Source organism: Gallinula chloropus, assembly GCF_964237585.1.
Source record: "Gallinula chloropus genome assembly, chromosome: 3".
Lineage (NCBI taxonomy): Eukaryota > Metazoa > Chordata > Aves > Gruiformes > Rallidae > Gallinula > Gallinula chloropus.
The window spans coordinates 23,596,891-23,619,004 of NC_140087.1; the positions used below are offsets into that span (position 1 = coordinate 23,596,891).

General features: G+C 38.6%; 1 protein-coding gene across 1 annotated transcript in view; it reads right to left on the reverse strand.

Moving 5' to 3' along the window:
• The window catches only part of HBS1L (HBS1 like translational GTPase), a 59,970-nt gene that overhangs the window by 9,666 nt on the left and 28,190 nt on the right, over window positions 1-22,114 (reverse strand). The window contains exons 5-12 of the mRNA XM_084262604.1: window positions 16,118-16,226; window positions 7,727-7,983; window positions 7,091-7,256; window positions 5,909-6,026; window positions 3,099-3,245; window positions 2,376-2,450; window positions 1,473-1,590; window positions 1,216-1,284 (exon numbers count right to left, since the gene is read on the reverse strand). Coding sequence (XP_084118730.1) covers window positions 1,216-1,284; window positions 1,473-1,590; window positions 2,376-2,450; window positions 3,099-3,245; window positions 5,909-6,026; window positions 7,091-7,256; window positions 7,727-7,983; window positions 16,118-16,226 — 1,059 coding nt within the window. The remainder of the gene's footprint in view (window positions 1-1,215; window positions 1,285-1,472; window positions 1,591-2,375; window positions 2,451-3,098; window positions 3,246-5,908; window positions 6,027-7,090; window positions 7,257-7,726; window positions 7,984-16,117; window positions 16,227-22,114) is intronic.

The following is a 22,114-nucleotide window of genomic DNA, read 5'->3' on the forward strand; positions in this document are numbered from 1 at the left end:
TTCTGCATATTTTAACAAGTATCCCAAAGACAAAATTGCTCATTTTGTGAAACCTAGCTCAACACAAAAATGACTATTGCAACAAAAAAATTGTGATAATATTTTGAAAGATCTCCATCAAGAATCCTAATACACTTTCCCACAGCTCACAAAATGAAAAAAAAAAATTAAAATACAGTGACAGCCTAAATAATTAAACTAGTGGTGACACAGTATGGTAAAGTCTCATACAAGGTTTCAATATTTAACGTTATGGCTTCAGTATGTTAAGCCAGCAAACCAAGGGCATGCACAGCATCTAGGGTTCTCTCAAAGACCCACATCAAAACTGTACAAAACTGATTTTTCCAATTACCATCAGTATTTTGCTGTGGTTTATTTGCAATTCCCCTATAACGTCCTGTATATAAAGTAAAAGGGTTTTTTAAATATGAGTTTCCAAAATAATATTACAAATATTTATAGTATTTCAAATCATGGTGTTACTTAGTTTGCAACATTTCTCAAGGGCCCCGTGGAAGGTTTCAAATGGGATGTGTTCCAAACCTTTTTTCTTCTGAATTATCTGTAAATATAAATGCATTTAACCAAAAAACCCCTATCAAGTTTCTATGAAAACCTTAATGGCTCAAGGCAATCTATCTTCTCCAGGCAATGAGAAGAACTGGTTATTGTTACTTGTTGCCCGTATCTTAATTAGTGCTAGAGAACAGCTAGCTGCCTTTCATTAAATTCTTGGCTAGCTACAACAGTTTCATCACCCTTTTCTTCCACTTCACTCCCACAAATTTTTGTAAGAAAATGAAGGAATTTGCCACTATTTACAGTTAGAACAATGAACATAGAAGAAACACCAGACTTTTTAAAAATATAGGAGTGGAAGGTAAAAGAACTCAGTCACACTCATAACTAGTTTGAGGAACACTTATTTAGGCAATAAGAATCAGATTGGGGAAGAGAAATTCCCAAATTCCGTCCCACAGATAATTAGCTGGTCATGCTGACTTTCTTCCCCAGTTTCTCTTCCAGTGTGTTTCTCCTTCAGCAGTACTATCTAAAATTTGACAAAGAACAGTGCTTGAAAACTTACTACTCCTGTTCAAGACCACCAATACACATAAAGCTCCTGCTTTAAGTCTTATTTTTATACAATTTTTTCAAAACTTGTGTTAAATATCAGTGAAATTATGATTAAAGGATTAAAAACCTACCAACCTTTAAAAACATCAGCAACACACAACCTAAATGGTTTATCCACTGATCTCTGTGGTGGCTTGAAAGAATCTGCAAATAAATTGATAAAAACCTTTTAGAATTTCTGTATTCAGTAATTAACTCAACAACTTCTCACTTAGGGATAACTCAATTATATTTCATTCCAAGGACTCTGTCACACATTTTCCCCAAAATGAAAGTTCTGACATATGCAAGAGTAAGTATGTTATTTTTTAAATGAGGAAAACCACACTCACCAATCTGCTCTAACAAACACTTTCCTTTATACCACTGTGTGAGCTCATTTGACTGACCCCTTGTGACCAGATTTTCACCCCCAAGGCCACTCGTTGGGATATAAGCCACATCTGATTCCTAATTAAGAAAAAAGAAGTTAAGCATGAATTAACAATGGTATCTTCTAGCAGAAGCAAGAGGTGCATTTTTTTCCAATATTACATGTCTAAGCTGTAAGAGACCAGCTCACACATTTGTATTTCCCCTGGAGAAGCCAGATTACTCAGTGGGTCCATTTCCCTTCTGGGAAGTGGGCTATTTCCCTCAGACCTCTTGCCTGATCACAGCACTACAATGAAGAACTGGAACTACATAACCATGATTGATAGAAAATTTAACAGCTAGAAACTGAGTTCAGGAAACTCCAATTCCCTGACTGGCAAAGCATCATTTGAATTGATGGCTTATGCATATGGAATTCAAGAAGGCCACAGCCAGTCCAAAGAGAGACGGTAGCTGGAACTGAAGAAATGTGAGAACAGCGAAGAATGACAAATGGGGAATGTTCTTACGAGTTTATTGACACCTGCTCTGGTATAAAACTATCTACTGCATGTAATTCTGAACATCAAGATAGCTGATTCTTGGTCTGTTATGCTTTAGAGACAACAATTCAAAGAAACTACAAATCAGGCAAGCGTCCCAAAGATTCAACAGACCCAAACCAAGATGATGACAGGAAAAGCAGTGAAGAACTGACTAGCCTTATCTAGGGCTCAAGGTACACCCTATCCGTTAGAAAAGTTATTTGCTATACTATGTGTACATAGTAGCAAGCAGGAAAGTGACTCAAAATAACAAGAAAAGATCATCCCACCCAAATGCCTGAACAAAGCAACAAAGTCCTCAGAAATTTACATTACCTTAAAGCCAGCTTGCTTAAGAAATTGGCCGAGCTTACTTGTAATTTCCTGAAATCTTTCCTGTTGCCAATTGACCTAAAATAGAAAACAGGTTACAATAATAAACCAGATTTTGAACCATGGCTCAAACACACAACTGTATGTCACCAACTGTGTAGTACCAGTAGGTGTTCTTTACACATAGCACCCAATTCATTTGTAAATATGAGATTTCCACCTGGATTCATAGTTGAATACATAAGAGCATACACAATTAACAATAACAACACACCACTTAATTTGCAAGCCCCTTTTATTTTGATTTGTACTTGAACAGTACCTTTTAAAAAAGCTTACATAAAATTCAAACTCAGCAAGCATACACACAACACAGTAATAATCTAAATTACAAGTCATATTTAACACACCTTACATGAATGAGCTTAAATGAAGCTCTTGGGGTCTTGAACCTGAATGACCACCAAGATACCTTTGCATATGCCACTGGCTTAACTGCTTACATGACATTTTCCCAAGTAGGCACCCTTGCAAATTTTAGCACCAAAAATTATCCTTCTGTGTGCTTTCAAAATACACTCACAAATAAAGAGTAAAGTCTAAACACATGGGAGAGCTGAGAAATAGGAAACATTTATTATTAGTTTTACAATATTGATCATTAAACTTAGGGTCCACAATCCTAGATGGAAGCCTTTCAGTTAAATGAAAAAATTAAGCACGTACCTGGTCCATTTTATTGACTGCAACAGCTAACTGTGTCACTCCGAGAGAGCGCACTAACAATCCATGTTCTCGAGTTTGTCCACCCGTCTCAAATCCTGCTTCAAACTCTCCTCTGCTAGCATCCACAACCAAAATAGCCACATCAGCCTAGACAAAACAACCAACCAAACCAACCAAAACCCACAAAAGTGGTTAAGAGGTGGAAATAATCTGGGTAAACATGTCAATTAAAAACATTTCACACTTTACTTCTGGAGGAATCCTGATGTGTTTCAAATGTCCAATGTAATTGAAACTCCTCAGTTCTATCTGTGTCACGACTGCTTTGGTGAGGTATTATGGCATTATGTCACCCATGTGATAAACCACCATTTTCTGTTAAACACAAACCAATTCTGGTTTTTGAGAACCTGTCTTCTTCAAACTACTCACTATGGATGCACTGCACAGTCACCAACTAAACAGAAGCGGCCCACGCTCCAGAAGCTAAGAGCGGGTATGAGCACAGTTCTCCCTGCCTCAGTCTGGACACTTGCATAGTAAGAAGCTGCAAAAACTACAGATAAATCACCTCGCTACACAACTCTGACAACTGGTTGACTGCATGTTGGATGTGGATGTTTTACAGTCCACTCACATTGGAGCATGCCAAAAATCACAAGGTAGAGAAGACTAAGTAGCCTATTCTACCATTTAGGCAAACTCTGCCACACCATAAAGAGCAAATAGGTATCACACTGTCTATAGCACTGCACAAAACTCAGCCTCTAAGCACAGGGAAAAACCCCACAGATTTTGCTGTTTTCCTTATTTGTTGCTGCTTATATTTCATCTCCTTCTTCCGCTGTGGCAAGTAACAGCCAGTTAGACCATCATTATGTACTAAGCAACAGAGGTGAATAAAAAAGGCACCACTGTCAAGAGGCATGTGTTAGACAATTTCACAGGACTGATGAGGCAAGCATAAAGAAAAGAGAATGAGGAAGAAGTGGTGCTTTCTCCCCTTCCTTACATGCTTATGCCTCAGGATGCCAGGAGTAGGAAGAGAAAGCACAATGTCCTGGCTCTGAATTCCCCTTGCCTTGTCCTAGGCACAAAATCCCCAGAGCTCATATAGAGACTGAGCAAGTGTGAGTACGGGAAAAGGATGAGGGGTGAATTTCCCCACATCTCTTTGCCTCAGAAGTGCATTGTGGTGAACTTCTCCCTCAAAAAAGGACATCCTGTATATTATAAATTATAAAAAACATACCTCGGGACTTACGTGAATTAACCATATGTATCAAAGGCCAGATTCTGACCCTGATAAAGCTAATTTGCATTTTGCACAACAGCAGTTGGGGATTCACCTCCTAACAGAATTCTCTGTGATAAAAAAGCATCTGGGCCATTTCCATGTTCGCTTTCTTCCACCCATTGCTTGCAGTGCTGAGCCTACTGTAACAGGCAACAGAAACTTGCCAAGTTTCAGTGATTCCCTCAACAGGCTTCAGAACAGACCAACCCCTCACCATACTGAGGGCCAAAGGAACACAGGTATACCATGTTTTTTTTGGCCAGCCCCATCTTTTGCTGAACTGATAAAAGTGCTGGTGGATCTGCAATTCTTCTCTTAATGCCTGCGCCCGAATTACTTTTCTCAAAGGAGACAAACGATTGAAATATGAAGTTGTGAAGCAAACGGCATGGCTGAGTCAACATTTTCCACTGTTCTCAAACTAAAGATCCACTTCTGATTTTAACACTCTTGAACTTCCTACAACATACACTACCCAATACAGATGGCTATACAAGTTCTACGCCACACTTTGCAACTGTCTATCCTGCAACTTAATCTCTGGGTCAAAAGGTCTAAATTCTTACCCAGGCTTTGCTTCAGAGCTACAGCAGGATACAGAGCAAATGAGTCCTGCTACAGTACAATTCTCTTATCTGTAAAATCATACTAATAGTACCCCATCCTTACTGCGGTCTGAAGATAAAACTATTTCAGACTAATGACCTGCACACAAAGCAGAAGCCTCTACATACAAACTTAGCTTAGAAGAAAAAAACCCAACAAACAAGCAACAAAAAACCCTCTGATTACCAATCTCTACTTTGAAGAATCAACTCTACTATTTGAAAAAGCATTCTTTTAGTAGAAAAAATTCATGGTTACATGACATAAAATGTGTGTTCTTGCCCTTTCTGATCTATTAGTTCCATAAATTAACTAACCTATATGAGAACGGTAAGCGCCGTACTGAATTCAGTGGGTAGTGTGCAATGCTTTTGAGTTTACCTACTGCTCCTAAAGCAAATGGCATGCAGTTGCTGCAGATGTCCTATTGACAACACACATGCATTCTGCATAAATTGCTGTTTCATCACTCCATATAAAAGATCTTGTTAAATATAAGAATGCCTTTTGTTTGACCTCTCCAAATCTTCTTTCTTTAAGCTCAAGACCACTTAAAAATCTTTACTGGCAAGATCACTTTCACAGAACTTCCTGAGTAGACATATGCCACATTTGAAGAGCTTTAAAACCTGAACTCAGATTTTACCAAATTGCAGCTTAGTATTTAAATTGATGCCCTCATAGAAGTCTCCTTCAAAAAGATAACGCCCTCCCCCCCCCCCCCCCCCCCCAGTAAAGAAGAACTGCCTTTAAACAAACATTCTTGGAAGTTTAGAAAACTCATGAAACCTCAAAGCTATCTTAGCACCAGCAACAATTCCATTTCACCTTAGATTTTAAAAGAAGAAAACCAGATTAAGTTATAAATAATAATGCTATAGGAAAAAGAGGTTTAGACCATCTCTACCTGTGCAGCTCCTGTAATCATATTTGGAATGAAATCTTTGTGGCCTGGAGCATCCATCAGCGTAATTACTTTAGTCTTTGTCTCAAATTTGGTCATGCCCACATCCATTGTCACTCCCCTTAAACAAAGCATACATGCAATGGATCATTAAAATCACTTTGAAAGCTTCATAGAGATATAAAGCCATTACAAATGCAGTCATAAAATTATACACTTCATAGCTTTTGTCTGATTTAGCCTGCACAAAAATAAACCTGCGTGCTGGAAAAGCAGTCCTCTAGAGCTGCCTTTCAGCAGCAATAGTTGGGAAGAAACAAACTCCCAGAATTCACTGTAGTAACTCCACAAACATAATGACCATGACCCAACAATCACAGTGAGAAAACGAAAACTGTACTGTGTAGGATAGGGTTCATCTGATCAAATGCAACCATCTACCATACAGATTTGGACCTAGACATGGATTAGTCATTGGCATCACCCTTTATAGACAATACCTTTAAGGGACAAAGCTTCTCACTTTAGCACAGAGACTTAAAATACGCTGCTTCCAGTGATAAAAAGCCCTCAACAAAATTAAAGAGAAAACAGAATCAATCAAAATTTCCAATTCAGAAAAGTTTTCCCATAATAATTACAATTTATCTTCTGAAAAGAAGTCTGGTACCAAATGTACAACTGTCGGATACTAAAAAAATCGCAGGCCAAGGGATATAACTTACAGTGTTCATGACAATTACTAAATTAGCTTCTCTGCTTCCCCATGACTTACTTCTTCAACATGATAAAGTTTCATTTTAAATTTTGTATTTCAAGTTAATAAAAGGCAGCTTATAAAGAATGCAAATATGATTTATTAATGTAATTAATTTCTAATTTTATATTCAATACAATGTAAGTCACATGTGATGAACTGACATTTCAGTGCTTAGTTTATAATAATTTTTCCACGTTTTCCTAGAAAAATTTAACATAGAACTTCTCCATACAACAACCACAAAACTGTCTTATAAAAACAAGGATTTTTTTTTCTTTTTTAATAACACATACTCTTATAGACAAATGCTTAAAGACAAACATTTAGAGTATTTCTACTAAAGCATTATTAGCACATCAGTATTTTGTAATAACTGCTGTTTTTTTCAGGGGAAAAAAGGTAACTCTATTAAAATATATTTCTACCTTTCTCTTTCTTCACCAGTTTCATCCAAGACCCACGCATAGGCAAATGAAGCTTTGCCAGCCTTCTTAGATTCCTGTTCATATTTGTGCATAGTTCTTTTGTTCACATTTCCCAAAAGGTAGAGCAAATGACCCATTAAGGTACTTTTACCTGCATCAACATGTCCTATGGAGATAAATAAATATATCAGTGTTATTAAATCACATATTTTAAATATATTTTAAATACAGTACAAGAAAAATACTAAAACATGAAAATCACACATGTTAATACTGCCTAGGCAATCCATAGAATTTTACAGTCCTGTAAGACAGAGATACTGAGCCAGTTCACTGAAACAGGCAATGAGCATACAGCCATACACAGCCTCAAACTGAAAAGAACACACTGCAAGAGTGAAACCAAACCAAAGTACACTATACTACACTATCAAAAGGTAGCTCAGTCAACCTCAGTGTCCTCGCCATGTACAACTGAATGTACTCCCTCCAAAGAACAGCAGTCAAGCAGCTGTGATGGAAAACACTGAGACTTCCCTTATGTGGAAAGAAGAGTTTTGCTTCTGTATCATTTTGCTTCAACCAACACAATTTTTAATCTCTATGCTTATCAAAAATGTAATTTAATAGCATTACCTATTACTACCAAATTCAGCAGTTGCTTTCCCCCTTGTCTCTTCTCCAACTCAGCTTTCACATCTATTTGTGGTTTTGTCTTGCTCGATTTTTTCACTGGAGTAGGCACTGTATTCTGCTCTTCTGAAAACTGCACTACTTGGGGTGAAAGAACAGATTTTGAGGCTGCCTCAAGTACCCCAGAAGCTACAGCGGCATCTTCAGTTAACAGTCCCTTCTGAGGTGTGTTAGGATGGCCATTTTCTTCAGCAATTGCACTAGGGGAAAAAAAAGAAGACATAAGGAATACAAATGACAAAGAATCCATAGAAATATAGGAGAGAAATTGAATTTTCTCTTCACTATCATGTAAGCCCCATACAAAGAGTATGCGATAAGCCCATTAAAGGTGGAAGTGATAAGCAGCTGGATACAAACTTCATAGATACCAGCTCTGAACATCTTGTCTGAAAAGCAAGATAAGAAATAATCTGTAAAATACATGAAGCAGATAAACAAAGCTTCCCACAGCCACTTCTTTTAGCAGGGAGACAAAGGACAGATCAACTCCAGAGAACTGGTTGTCTCTGAAGTAAGAGCCCAAGTAAACTTTCAAGTACCAGTCCTAAAACAGCTTCCACATACTCTACAAGTATTGCAGCTACGTTCTATTGTGAACACACCAGCAATATAGTTTGAAGAGTAGATAGCATATCTGAGCTGCAATTTAATGGGTGATGATGATATAGAGATGAGTTACATTTATCAATTTGGAGAAATATTGATTTATGCCATTCAGAGGGTCCTGGACAAGCTCAAGAAGTGGGGTCATGTGAACATCATGAGGTTTAACAAGGCCAAGTATGAGGTCCTGCACATGGGTCAGGGCAACCCTCAGTACCAGTACAGGCTGGGGGATGAAAGGATTGAGAGTAGCCCTGAGGAAGAGGCCTTGGAGGTATTGATGGATCAAAAAGCTGGGCATGAGCCAGCAATGCATGCTGGCAGCCCAGAAAGCCAACCACATCCTGGGCTGCATCAAAAACAGAGACCAGCAGGTCAATGGAGGTGATTCTGCCCCTCTGCTCAGCTCTGGTGAGATGCCACTGGAGGACGGTGATACTAAGCTGTTGGAGCAGGTCCAGAGCAGGCCTGGGAAGGTGGTAAGAGAACTGGAATACCTCTCCTATGAAGACAGGCTGAGAGAGTTGGGGTTGTTCAACCTGGAGAAAAAAGGCTCCAGGGAGACCTAATTATGTCCTTTCGATGCTTAAAGGAGAGGCTTATAACAAAGAGGAGTAGGCTTTTTAGCAGGGCCTCTTGTGATAGGTTATACCGGTCAGTGCAGAAAGGAAAAAATACAATTCAAAGCAGTGGAATTAAAAGCCATCACAGGACACAGGGTAATGGTTTTAAACTAAAAGAGGGTAGATTTAGATTAAAGGCAGGCATTTTTTACAATGAGGGTGGCTAGAGACACTGGAGCAAGATGCCCAGCGAGACTGTAGATGCCCTACCCATCCCTGGAAACATTCAAGGTCAGACTGGACAGGGGTCTGAGCAGCCTCATCTAATTTAGGACGTTCCTAATCATGGCAGGGTGTTGGAATACTTGTCCTTAACATACCCCTTTCAACCCAAACAACTCTATGCTTGTTTGAAAGCAAGGCATCTAGGACTAAGGAGATTCAGATTGTCCAACTCCCCTTCTCTACCACCCTGTTCTCACACAGATCACCATATTAATCCCAATAGTAAACAATCCTAAATAAATTATTCCCTTACTCTTTTCCTCTCCAATGTGTAAATGAGGCTATTTTCCTATGTCACACAAACTTCTGAGACTATAAAATATGCTTTTTCACCTGTTATGGCAAAGACGACTACAAAAAACCCCAAAACCTAAGTACCATCTCAATAAAGCAAAAGCTTTCTTACTGCCTGACAGAGTTCCATTGGCAAGGTAGCAATGTAAGCAGCAAGGCTGGCACAGCAGAAGTTATTACTGGTGGGGCAACATTACATTATGGCAAACTCCAATATACAAACCATTAATATTACAGTAGTACTGAACATTTCTACAAAATACTGTATTTAAAACTTTAATCGAGGAGAAGGCACTTCTTCCCCTGTAAAACTGGAAACCCTTTCCCATGCAGTACCACCATGCTGCAGGATGCCTTCTATGGAACGGCTTTATACATCTCAGATTCAAATGTCTCCATGTCCAGAGATGATTTTCCACTCTCTGTATGCCATAATTAACTTCCCAGATTTTCTCTTTTCAATTTTTATAAACAAAACTACTTATTCATGATCCCGCATTGTAACATCTCTGCTTATATTTGACATTACGTCGAATTTTTTGTCTGCAGAGATGTATTTACATTGTAAATACTTCTCCTCTATCTCAGAACACAATACAGTCCAAGCATGTTAGCCTACTGAAGAAAGTGGCTCAAGATTTATGATCTAAAAATTAAAACTAGGAAATGTCCAGCTTGTTAGACTTGATTCCCTCATTTCCAAAAACTAGGTGGTCATCACTGCTTTAGGTGTACCTATGGAGAAATGTGTTTACACGTCACTACTATTAACTGTATTTTCTTTTACTGAGCAAAACGTTATCAGAGTAAGATGGGGTTTAATTTCTCATTTCTAAAACCAGCTCCACCCACCCCTGCCTTTTTCCTAGGCATAACTTCACTCCCAATTTCTCTCATTCCTCCCCCCCACTAGAACAGGGAGACAGGAAATGGGGGTTGTGGTCAGCTCATCACACATTGCCTCTGTCACTCCTTCCTCCCTAGGCGGAGGACTCCTCACACTCTTCCCCTGCTCCAGCCTGGGGTCCCTCCTACAACAGACAGTCCTTCATGAACTTCTCCAATGGGAGTCCTTCCCACGGGCTACAGTTCTTTACAGATTGCCCCAGCATAGGTCACTTCACAGGCTGCAGACCTTCAGGACCAGACTGCTCCAGCATGGTCTCCCCCTCCCCTCCCCCAGAGTCACAAGTCCACCCAGCAAACCTGCTCCAGTATGGGCTTCTCTCTCCATGGGGTCACAGGTCCTGCCAGGAGCTTGCTCCTGCACAGGCTTCCCACAGGGTCACAGCCTCCTTCAGGCATCCACTGCTCAGGCATGGGGTCCTACTCAGGCTGCAGGTGGAATCTCTGCTCTACTGTGGACCTCTGCGGGCTGCAGGGGAACAGCCTGCCTTACCATAGTCTTCTTCAGGGGCTGCAGGGGAATATCTGCTCCAGCACCTGGCGCACCTCCACCTTCTTCACTGACCTTGGTGTCTGCAGAGCTATTCCTTTCACATATTCTCACACCTCTCTGACTGTAATTGCTCCTGATTGTTTTTTTCCCACTTCCTATGTTAGCCCAGGGATGCTACCACTGTCACTGATGGGCTTGGCCTTGGCCAGCAGTGCGTCTGTCCTGGAGCCAGCTGGTATTGACTCTGTCAGTCATGGCAGAAGCTTCTGGCAGTTTCGTGAGAAGCCACCCCTGTAGCACCCGTCCCCCAAAAAAACTCTGCCACAGACACCCAATACAGTAACTCACATGGGTTTTTTATAGCTTTCCAAAATACAGTCAAAGACTCTCACATCAAGCTCCTTAAAAGTCAAAAATATATTTTGAATGACAGGTTATTTGTCAGCTTCCAAATTGTACTTTGTTTAGCTAGGTAATGACTGTCTTTTATCTAATCCTAGATGCTCAGATCTTTTTACAGGCCAGAGCCTATGTCAGTAAAGATATAAAAAACTGGACAGATGCCAAGTGGTAGAACACTAACTACAGCATCTGAAAGAATGAGGTACTGAAAGATAAAGTAACCATGTTCTCCATTGTAAATAGCTTTTACTGTGAATATGACTGCTTAAAAGTGACAAATATTGGGTTGTTTTGGATAAGGCAAAGCAAAAGTGCTAGACTAGGGCAATAATGAGTGAAACACTGCTTTAGCCATCATTGCATTGGGCCTTGCTACTTTTTCAGGGGTGCAGTATTTGAACAGCCAGTACACTGCTCAGAATGGACAGAGCGTATGATTGACTTCCAGAGCATCTTTGATAAGTCCAGCTCTTTGCTGACCAATTTCAGGGAAATGGAGCCTTTACTGGTAGGTACCTAAACAGAAGATGGGCAGATGAAATGCACAATTCCCATCTCTAAGAGCTACATGGAGAGAGTTACAGCACTAAGACCCTGACAGGCATTCCTCATGGCACCAGCATAGAAAATGGCTAAGGAGCTTCATCTCTAACAGTCAATGAAAATATGAATGACACTGAAAACACTTTTCAGTAAGCCTTTTCCACTAAGATTTTTCAAAATCATTGACTTGATAATTTCAGTCAGAAGACAGAGCATACAGGATCACATACTAGTACCTAGCAGACTGCTACTGCAGGTATACACAAGTCAATTACACTCACAAGCACCTTGTGCAGTCAAGTTCCAACTTGGTCTCTGTTACGTTGGACCACCATACCAAGAAAAAAAAAAAAAGTTTGGAGGAAGACAAGTTCCTACCCATTTGCTGGCATCTTTGAGAGCTTGATGGAACTACCAAAACTGATCTGTTTGCCAACATTTGAGCCTGCCTGCCACATGACTGCTAGCTGCTAACATGGAACCACTGATGAAGCAGCTCTTGCCTTCTTTGAAAGGACAGAATCATTAAGCACCTTGTATGTACGCTGAGGTCATGTACACAAGAAAGCTTGACCACCAGCCATTCAGGCACAAACGTCGAAAGAGGTTACCACATCTTCTTGTTAGCAGAACAACAGACATACCAAAGCCTGGCAAGGACCAACATTTAGTCAAAATTAGAACTGCCAAGCCAGAAACTTCCTATGTTGTCCTGCCAACAAGGGCTGTAAAAGTAAACTGAGTAAAATGCTAGTTCTATCAGTTTTCTTAGAAAATTAAGAAATAAAATCTATGTTGTTACAAGACATGTTGCAAGACACTCGATCTCACACAACTGTTGAAAGGTTCACACTACCATGCATTCAAAGAAGCACCTGAAAGCTTATCTGCTGAAGGTTAACTCTGCATCATTTAGCTTTTAAACATTATTTTCAATCTTCTGGTCTGGATGCGTATTGAATTATTTTTATATAACCGACTCTTTCGGAGTACTTACAGTCATTACAGGAATGTCTACATTTATTTCCTCTTTCAAAATTATTAATTACACAATATTGATCAGTCTGATTAAAATAATCACCCTTTTTTGCTCATAACTTCTGCTGGCTTTCCTCATGACTTAACGGGAAGAAAAAAAGCTGGTAGTTAGTTTTGCTACAGAATCAGAAAAACAGTTTGTCAGAAGTGAGCTAACTCCATTTTCTGTAGACAATCCCACAAAGAATATCCAGCAAAGGCAATCAACTCTCAGAGTCATTTATGACTTCTAATAATCCATTCACATTTTAAGTAAGATTCATTTATTATTATGAGGTCACGCCTCATGACAAGATTGAATCATAAAGACTGAATAACTAGTCAAGGAATGGTTATTTTTATTAATGCTTGGCCCCAGGGTCCATAAACTACCTTCAAGATCTGATATGAGGTAACAACAAAAACTAGTTCATGCAATCTATACAATCACCTTCTAATGGTGTCTGCACCAAGATCATACAAATATTTGGGGGTTATAGTAGGAGGGACAAACTGCAAAGACTAAGTTACAGGTGTTTTAGAATCCAAACTGCTATGAATAATTTACAATGCTGTGATTTGGTCAGTGATATAAACTATGTGTTTAGAAATCTGTATTATTTTAAACCTTCTGCAGTGTATTTATCAACGCAACTATAATATAAAAAGGGTGTGAAAAGTGTCAAAAGAACAAGGCATTCTTGGGTGTTAATAAACACAGATTCATTCTGTTCCCTTGACAACTCATCCTTATGCTGTCAATAACCCAGGAGACAAGTGCAGAAGAAAAAAACTCAACCCTGATACGCATGGAGTTGGGGCAGGGGTTCCATGTTTTGCTCTGCTTTTCAAGTTGAGAAGTGGGTGCATACAAAGTCGTAACAAACTTACAAGACAACAATAGTGCTTCTACTGGCCACAGAATGTGTTTAGCACAGACTTTACGCAGAGACTGTGGAAAGGAGCTAGTAAAGTTCCAATTGTTAGGAAAGGAATCAGAAGAGCAAATGCCACTGTCCTACAGCAGAGAAGGAAAAATATGATGTAAATACCTTGGCAGTGCCTTCTCAGTAGCCTGTAAGACAAAAGAAGAAAGGAGGCCATCACAGACTCCCTGAAGCAGGAGTCTTTAAACATGCAGATAACTTTACAATTTAAATCCTGCTTTCTTCCATATTCATTGTTTGGCTGTGCTCCAGACCTCATCTCTTACAAATCACTTCTCATCAATTCTTCCCACTTAAAGATAAATGCCTAATGTGCATCCAATTTCTACAGCAAAAGAGGCTTTTTCTCAATTATTATTTCAGCAGTACCACCAAATAAGTGAGGTGAATTAAAAAACATCTTCAGAAGACTGATGATTTATCTAAAAGAATTACCACCACGTCCCAAAGACTTAAACATTTCTATGACAAAAAATAGTATGCCGCTAAATTTCAACAAGCATGACACAAACTATTTCAGGATCCCTGGAGAGCAGCAGTCACTGAGAACCACATTGGAGCCAGCCATCATTCATCAGAGACAGAGTAATCACTACCCTATCCAGGAACTACTCCAGTCTACAGAAGAGGAGGCATTCTTCTCATGTTGTCCTTCCATATGGAGCACACATACACAAGGTGTCTGGCAATTACCAAGTAGGAATTCAAAGATACAAAATTTGTCAATTACTCTTTTATATGAACACTTTAGATAGTCATTATTACAGCTAAAAACTCCAAATCACTACTATCCAGGGCTAGGTAGCAGATCTTTTTCACTTACTTAAGATTCCTTTCTTTGCATAAGCTTTTATCCAAATGCATTTAGTTCACAAAAGACCCCATGAAAAACTCCAGCTTCTTATAAGAAGTGTAGCATGAACACCAGATGAAGAAGCCAAGACATTGAGAAGACGTGACATTGACAGGAATTTCATGATCAAGTCCAGTTGTCACACTAAGAGTCATAGATTAATTGAGGCAAGGAGGAGAAAAAAAAACAAACCCAACCCAAACACAGTATGTTGCCTTTTATACATTGCAAATCTCAGACAGGGCAGAAAGAGGATTTCAAAAGGCCAAGAAAATTTTCAGTTGGAACTTATTGTGCCCCAAAAGTTAGACACATCACTTTCATTCAGCAACGGCATTCAACAGTACAAAGGGAGTAATGACATCAGCTTCGCACCTTGTATTAAATGTGCTTAAAAGACAAAGCTGATTGCTTTCCACTGTATCAAACATGCACAAGGCACTGTAAAATAAAGGACTGTGCTGTCCTTTTGCTACTGAAAATGCTTTCCAGACCAGAACTACAAACACTGCAGGATGAGGCGGGGCTGTTGGCACTGCTTAGACTTGCAGATTTTTCTTTTGAGGATGAGCTATGGAATTCCTTGCCACAGATTAGGTGGCAATTGTAAGATTGGGTTCAAAAATAGCATAAACATATCCCAGTAAAAACAATCCATTAGCCATTCTTAACAGAAGCAGCCTAATAAATAAAAGTAATGGTGAGGGGGCCACAGAACAACATACGCAATGACATTTTAAGGACTATATTTCCAACACACATGCCTTGTCTTTATATATTTCTTTAAGTTACTCAGTGTTGGCTACTGCTGTAGGTAGACACTGATCCAGATGTCTGTTTTCAAGCTCTCACGAGACATCCCCCCCAACAGTTCCAAGTCAGGATAAAATTAGAACTACTGTTCAACCACTCTAATTTAGCTAAAGCATAAGGGGACCAGTTTCTTCTCTACAACAGTTGTACCCTGGACACCTGTTAATAAAAGGTGCAGAGGAAGGCAAAATATAGCCATAAGTGATTGTTTTCCCCATAAATTATTCTTAAATGTACTACTTCATTTGAAGAACAAGCAATTACAGTTAAGATTTATTGATTTCATAATTCCACTTAGAGAACTAAATTTAAAATAAACGAACCCCAAGAAAGTTCAGTATTCTATGAAGCGGATGTTTAAATATTCTGACTAGCTGAAATCTCTCTGCACTATTCATAGTGAAAGGATTTGTTAAACTCAAAACGTGAGGTACCATCTCCTGAAAGTAAATTCTGAGTCAAACAAGAAGCTGAGATGGTTACTTCTGGAGAGTGACACTAAAACTGCTGTAAAAAATAGAAAAAAAAAAAAGAAGAAGAAAACTTGCTACAGGTGCATCAGTCTGAAAGAAGAGCTGCTGATGTACCTTGATGTACGAGGGCTTGGCTTACCATGGAACTTCAAATCCCATAGATTGTTTCTTTCCAGACACTGTCATTTTGGTAACCTTTGGCACAATTTCAGATTCCATTCTGGCTGACTGTGAATCCCTTGATTTTCCTAGTAATAGACAAAAAGTAAGTTTGATCTTAAGGTTGTTACTATCAGGTGGTAAATAATAAAGTTTAACAAGTTACATTACTTCTCTTCAACCCAAAGATACCAGTCTGTGATGATGAATTTCTCTCACTTCAGTGTCTTACTCACTTATGTTACACATTTAATCAAAATAATCTACAGTTACATATTATTGTGAAAATCTCATCTATATCTCCAAGCATTCACACAACACCATTCAAGAGCTTTACTAGCAGCAGTTCTGCAGGATGCCAAAAGCATTTCACACAATATGAGGATGAAGAAACACTTCACAGCTGCTCACTAGCTCATGAGGTCAATTCCAACTTAGAATTTTCTCCTTTTGCCTTTATATTGTTGAGACTTAAGGCTACTGCAAGGTTAAAATATTTGTCTACCACCGGTACTGCTAGCAGCACAAGCTACACATGAGCTATTAGGCCTTCCCTGAAACCTAGAATCAGATCTAAGTTGAAGAAGCTAGGCAATAACTAAGCTAGCTAACTTAAAGGTTATTTAGAAATAATTATCAGAGTTGAGTAACTTAAAGGTATCGATTTTTACCATAACTTAAATGAAAACACAATTACAGTAAGGTTCATTCTGAATTTCATGAAACTAGTTTCACAACTAACAGCACTCTAGTGCTTCTTGTCAAGCTGTAAAAAGAAAAAAAATGACAAGAAAACCTCTGTGAGTTGAAATAAAAGAAATGAACTGGCTCTTTTCTTTCTACAAATTCTGTCTTTAACACACTAGGACCCCTCCTCACTTCAAGGACAAAGATTTCCAGCTCTACAGCATAAGTGACAGCGGCTATACCTTATGTTCTGAAGGATGTTACACACACAGGAAAGCAAAACAATAACCTCAATTCAGAATTAAACTGCAAGTTTGAAACAATCTTTTCCTACAGATGCACATAAAACTAGAAAAATTCCCCTACTCTTCCAATAATAGATCAATTTCAATAGTCAGAATTGAGTATTTATTTCAAATAACAAGCTAATCGCAGGTATTTTAGATTACTACTGTAAAATAAACTGTAGGAGTAATTTGGTCCTACTCATTTAGTTTAACTCTTTATTGTGTTTTAAAGTATGACAGCCACACAGGACCACACTGTAGTACAGGTTACATATAAAGTTGTGGTCAAGGCTACTGAAGAGTTCAGGTAAGGAAACAGAATACCACAGCCATGTCTGTAACAGACAGCATACCAACAAAACTGTTGTACAACTTTCTCTAAAACATTAAACTAAAAATTGAGGCATTCTTATTTAACTGATGCCTTGGTCTTCACCTCCCTCATTTGTTTTAACTGCTGGTATTTTATTTCTATGCTGCCTGGAGACATCTGGGAGTAGTCTGTGTGTGTATTATTAATAGCGGAGTATCAAATACACTACAGGTAAGGGAAAAAAAGTAAGAGAAATAAAGGCAACACCACAAATCATGGCTTACAACAATTAAAAAAAATGATGTCACTGACAAACAGCACAGATTCAGAATACAGAAATCTCAGGTAAGTGGCAAAGGACTATTAGTTAAGCACAAAGATACTGTTTCATCTTCAAGCTCCTACACAGATCGCCTACAACATTTTTTGTAATAGTTAAACTGTTTGAATTACAGTTAAGTTTACATCACTTTTGTTGCTAACTTGGTATGCTTTTTTCCACTTCAACTCTCACTGAACAATTCTGGAGCAGCCATCACCTTCAACTGCTAGTTAAACATGAATGTTTTACATGTTATTTGAAAGCTGAATTGCAGCTAATTATCAGAGAATCCCATGCTTGAAATTTGTCTGCTAGGAACCAATAAACACAAAACACACAATGAAATTGAAATAAGTTTAGTTGAAAGAAACCAAGATAACAATTTATATCCTAAAACTTGCAATCTATTATCAGTATTTTCTATGTATGATCCAAAATCAAACATCAATGATTGACAAGATGCATCTTCTCCAATCAATTTAGAAATAAAGTTTCACTCTGTACAAATACTGTTGGAATGTTTGACACTGATCCGAAGTTAATGTAAAAGGAGACAAAATACATTCAATGAAATCAAGTATTTAACACAGAAAATACAAAAATCTAAACAGAAAGATTAGGAAACATTAAAAGTGTAAAGAAGAAACAAAACCAAAATCAAAAATAATTGTTCATTGACAACACTGACAACTTGGGTGTTGATTTTCTTTATTTATTGTTATAAAGCACTGACACTTCAGCATAGGTGTAATGAGAAAGGAGACCAGGACTGTGTAAAGACAAACCAAACTATATGAGATAACCCTGGAACGGTGACATGCAAGTAGATGCAAAGACAACCTAAGAAGTATTAATAATGCTACCAAGAGAAGCATCAAACATAATTTTCTGACTTCAATGACTTTTTTTCCAAATACAACAAAATCAAGCAGCACATTTGAGATAAGGACCAAGTCTGTCTTTTGTGCACTTCAGGCACCATTAAAGATTAATAATTACGTGCTTCATTACAAAGGACGCAAGGCCAGGAAAGGAGTATATAATTAGCTAATCTATAAGGACACCAGACAAAACTGCATGATAAATTGCAGGCAAAGCAAGAGGTATTTTGCACTTAACAGATCATATGCAAATCCTCAGAGTGTACCTTGGAACTAAAAGGAAGTCCATGTACAATGCTGATACAGTTCTTAAAAGGAGGGCTTCTTAATCAACAAGCAGAGCATCCCATAGCAACTGAAGTGCACTGCAAGCCTGGAAAGAGTATAGGAGCAGTAAACCCAACCTGATTAGGACAAGAGCAGCTATGAGGAAAATCCACCCCTGAAGGGAAAGGATATAAAAGGTGCATAAGCTTTTGCCAAGAAAGGCTTCATAAAAGTTCTTCATGCTTACTGCCATATGGATATTCCTAAACACATACTGAAGTAACCCAGTGACAATACGTTTCCTAAAGCAAGAGTACACATAAAATAAAAACAAAGACAGGTACATCTTGCATAAACTCCTAAACAAGCCCCAATAACCCCTTGCTACAATTCACTACTCTAGCATTGCAAAAAAGCAAAAATAGAGGAGTGGATCACATGCAAGTATAGGCATTAACCGGCCAATGGTATCAACTTGCAGAGCAAGAGATTTTGTTGAAGAAGAGGACACTCCATAAAAGTCTGGCAATTCATTAACAACACTAAAAAAAAAAAAAAAGAGACATTTTCCTTCCATAAAAACTGAAAGTACACATTTTTAAGCAATAAAAATATAAAGGCTTGTCAGCATGATGGTTTTCACAATTCACAATGATTAAAACCCAAAACTTCTAGCCTATTTTAAACAAAGTAGTTTTCAGACAGATAGGCAGCATTCAGACTGCACTGACTGATTAGAGGATCTAGACTAAAGCTGTGTGTAGATGAGCCAAACACTCTTACAAACAAAACATCCACTGATGTACCTTGTCTCAGTATTAAGTTAGGATGAGCCTAATTCCAAAGGGAACAGCCAGAGACCTGCACTGACGTTACTCCAGCACAACTACAGCAGTGTGTGACGACAATCAAAGTCCTCTTCCCTTTATTATTCTGCACTTTTACCCTTCTTCTGACTGCCCTTGGGTCTCCTGACTGAAAAGTCTTTTGATTTGTTCAAAAAATATTACAAATGGCATTTGCTGTAACTTCAAAATTATTACAAGTCCAACCCCAAAGATCTCATAGCACAATAAATTATTTCAAGACTGATAAAACAGCACAGAACTATAAGCAGGAATCACAGGAGTCTCTCTGGGTATTCAAGCTGGAACAGCAAAAGTGATATACAGTTGATGATACAGTTGCAACTCCCTAAATTCTGGATTTCCTTTATAAACACGGTTGTAAGGATTACCTGTAAAAAATTTAAACATACAAGTTAAAAGATTATTTAGGCTTATTTTTATCAAGCATAACAGCTTTTGTTTGTTTGTATACTTACACTGAAAGTAACAGGAAGATAAAAGTTGGTCTTTAATTCTGTTGGAGGTTTTAAAGTTATGTTCCAGTATGTGGTAGAGTTGATTGCCAGTCCAATGTGTTCCCAGGTATTTCAGAGATGCATAAAGACAACAGGAGTCTGCTAAACAATCACCACCTCATGTAAGAAACCTTGATAGCAAGTGAAGCAGGGATATTGGCATACTAGGACTGGGTATTTAAATGCAAACTGGCTTTGTTCAGACAGCCATACCTTTTCAACAAGCACCAAAGGGACAGGACAGGAAGAAAAAGTAGATAAAAAAGAGACCCTGCTAGTAGCTGTTTTGTGTGTATATCAGCACCAGCAAAGGAGTGCACCTCCAAGGTGCTAACTAACTGGCCAGACTGCAGATTTGTTTTCTTTAAAGCTTTAAGTCACTGACATGCACTTAGTTTATATTGATTCTTCGATTCTCATGAGTGGTGTGAGTACTTAAAGAAGGAGGCTGCATACTCTTTCAATTTTGAAAGGGGCTGGGGAGTCTAGATGCTCTTGATGCTTGGTAGACAGAATTGACTTCAGCAGGTCTTCCTAGAGCTGTCTAAACCAACCCTGCCATGGAAAAATACTATGCTACACCATGTCTTCTGATCTAGAAGATACGGTTTGCATCCTTTACTCTACCTACAGACTTTCTATATAACCACAAGCAAGTCACTTGCACCTTTGTCAATCAATTATAGAGCAACAGCCACCATCTGCATAAAAGAAAAAGAGACAGTGCCCTGCTTTTGTGTTCCAAGTCATGAACTCCTTCCAAAAGCCTGTTTTGTGAGCGATTATTAAAAAAAATAAATATTCTTTGCACACAGTACTAGCAATGCAGCTATTGAGTGTATTAGTAACAACAGAAGCACAGACAAGACACAGTCCTGTCTGAAAAGCAAACTGAAAAACTGAGGCCCTCCCTGTAGGCTGTGCTACAATTTGAAACTCTTTTCAAGGCCCTAAGGTTGTGAAAATATATCAAATACGGATTACACAAGACAACGAGCTGCAGATATGCCAGCCTGACTACATACAACTTCATGCTCAGAAACATGCATCACCAATTTGCCCACCTGTGTGGGTTTACAGCCACTTCCAATGCATCCATCCATCACTCTCATCAGCTACTGCAAAAGGCTGTATGTAACATATCCCAGCTGACAAATTTCTGATGTTCAATATCCTTCTGTTTATGCTATCAAACTTGTGAGCTCCTTGCCTTTAATTAAAACCTTTCACTTTCCTTAACAACAGAATTGTATTTTTCTCCCTTCAAATTTCACAGCACATGGCGGGGGGTGGGTTGGGGGGAAACACATAAGGAAATACAGTCCTTTGTGAAATTAAAGAGATGCATATTTTATTTAAGAATTCAACTCCATTATTGAATGATCAAATTCTACAAAATGCTGTACAACACTGCAGTAACTCACAGCACAGTTGAATTAAACTTCCACTGAGCACCCTGGATCTTTAGTGGCAGTGGTAATTGGTACTACCAAATCATCAGAGTGCTGTCTGGGAGTAGTATCGTAAGTTCAGGACCCTCAACCATGTACCAGTAGACAACACAACCACCAAATTTAGAACATCAGATTGCCTAAGTTTAGAGTTCCTAACCTTTAAAATATTGTGCCAGCATATAATTTGCTCTGCACTTGTCCCTATAGCCCAGCATTTACATTTCTTAGGATGCAATACATCAGCGACAAAGTCTGCTGCACATGTAAGAGGTAAGTTCAAAGTACAGGAATCCTTTCCTATACAAGTACATAAACCAGTAAGGGATTAACTGGGAAAGGAAAAATTGATTTATTTGCAGAAGTCTCTCCCACTCTTCTGTGATCCTAGCAACACCAGGACTCC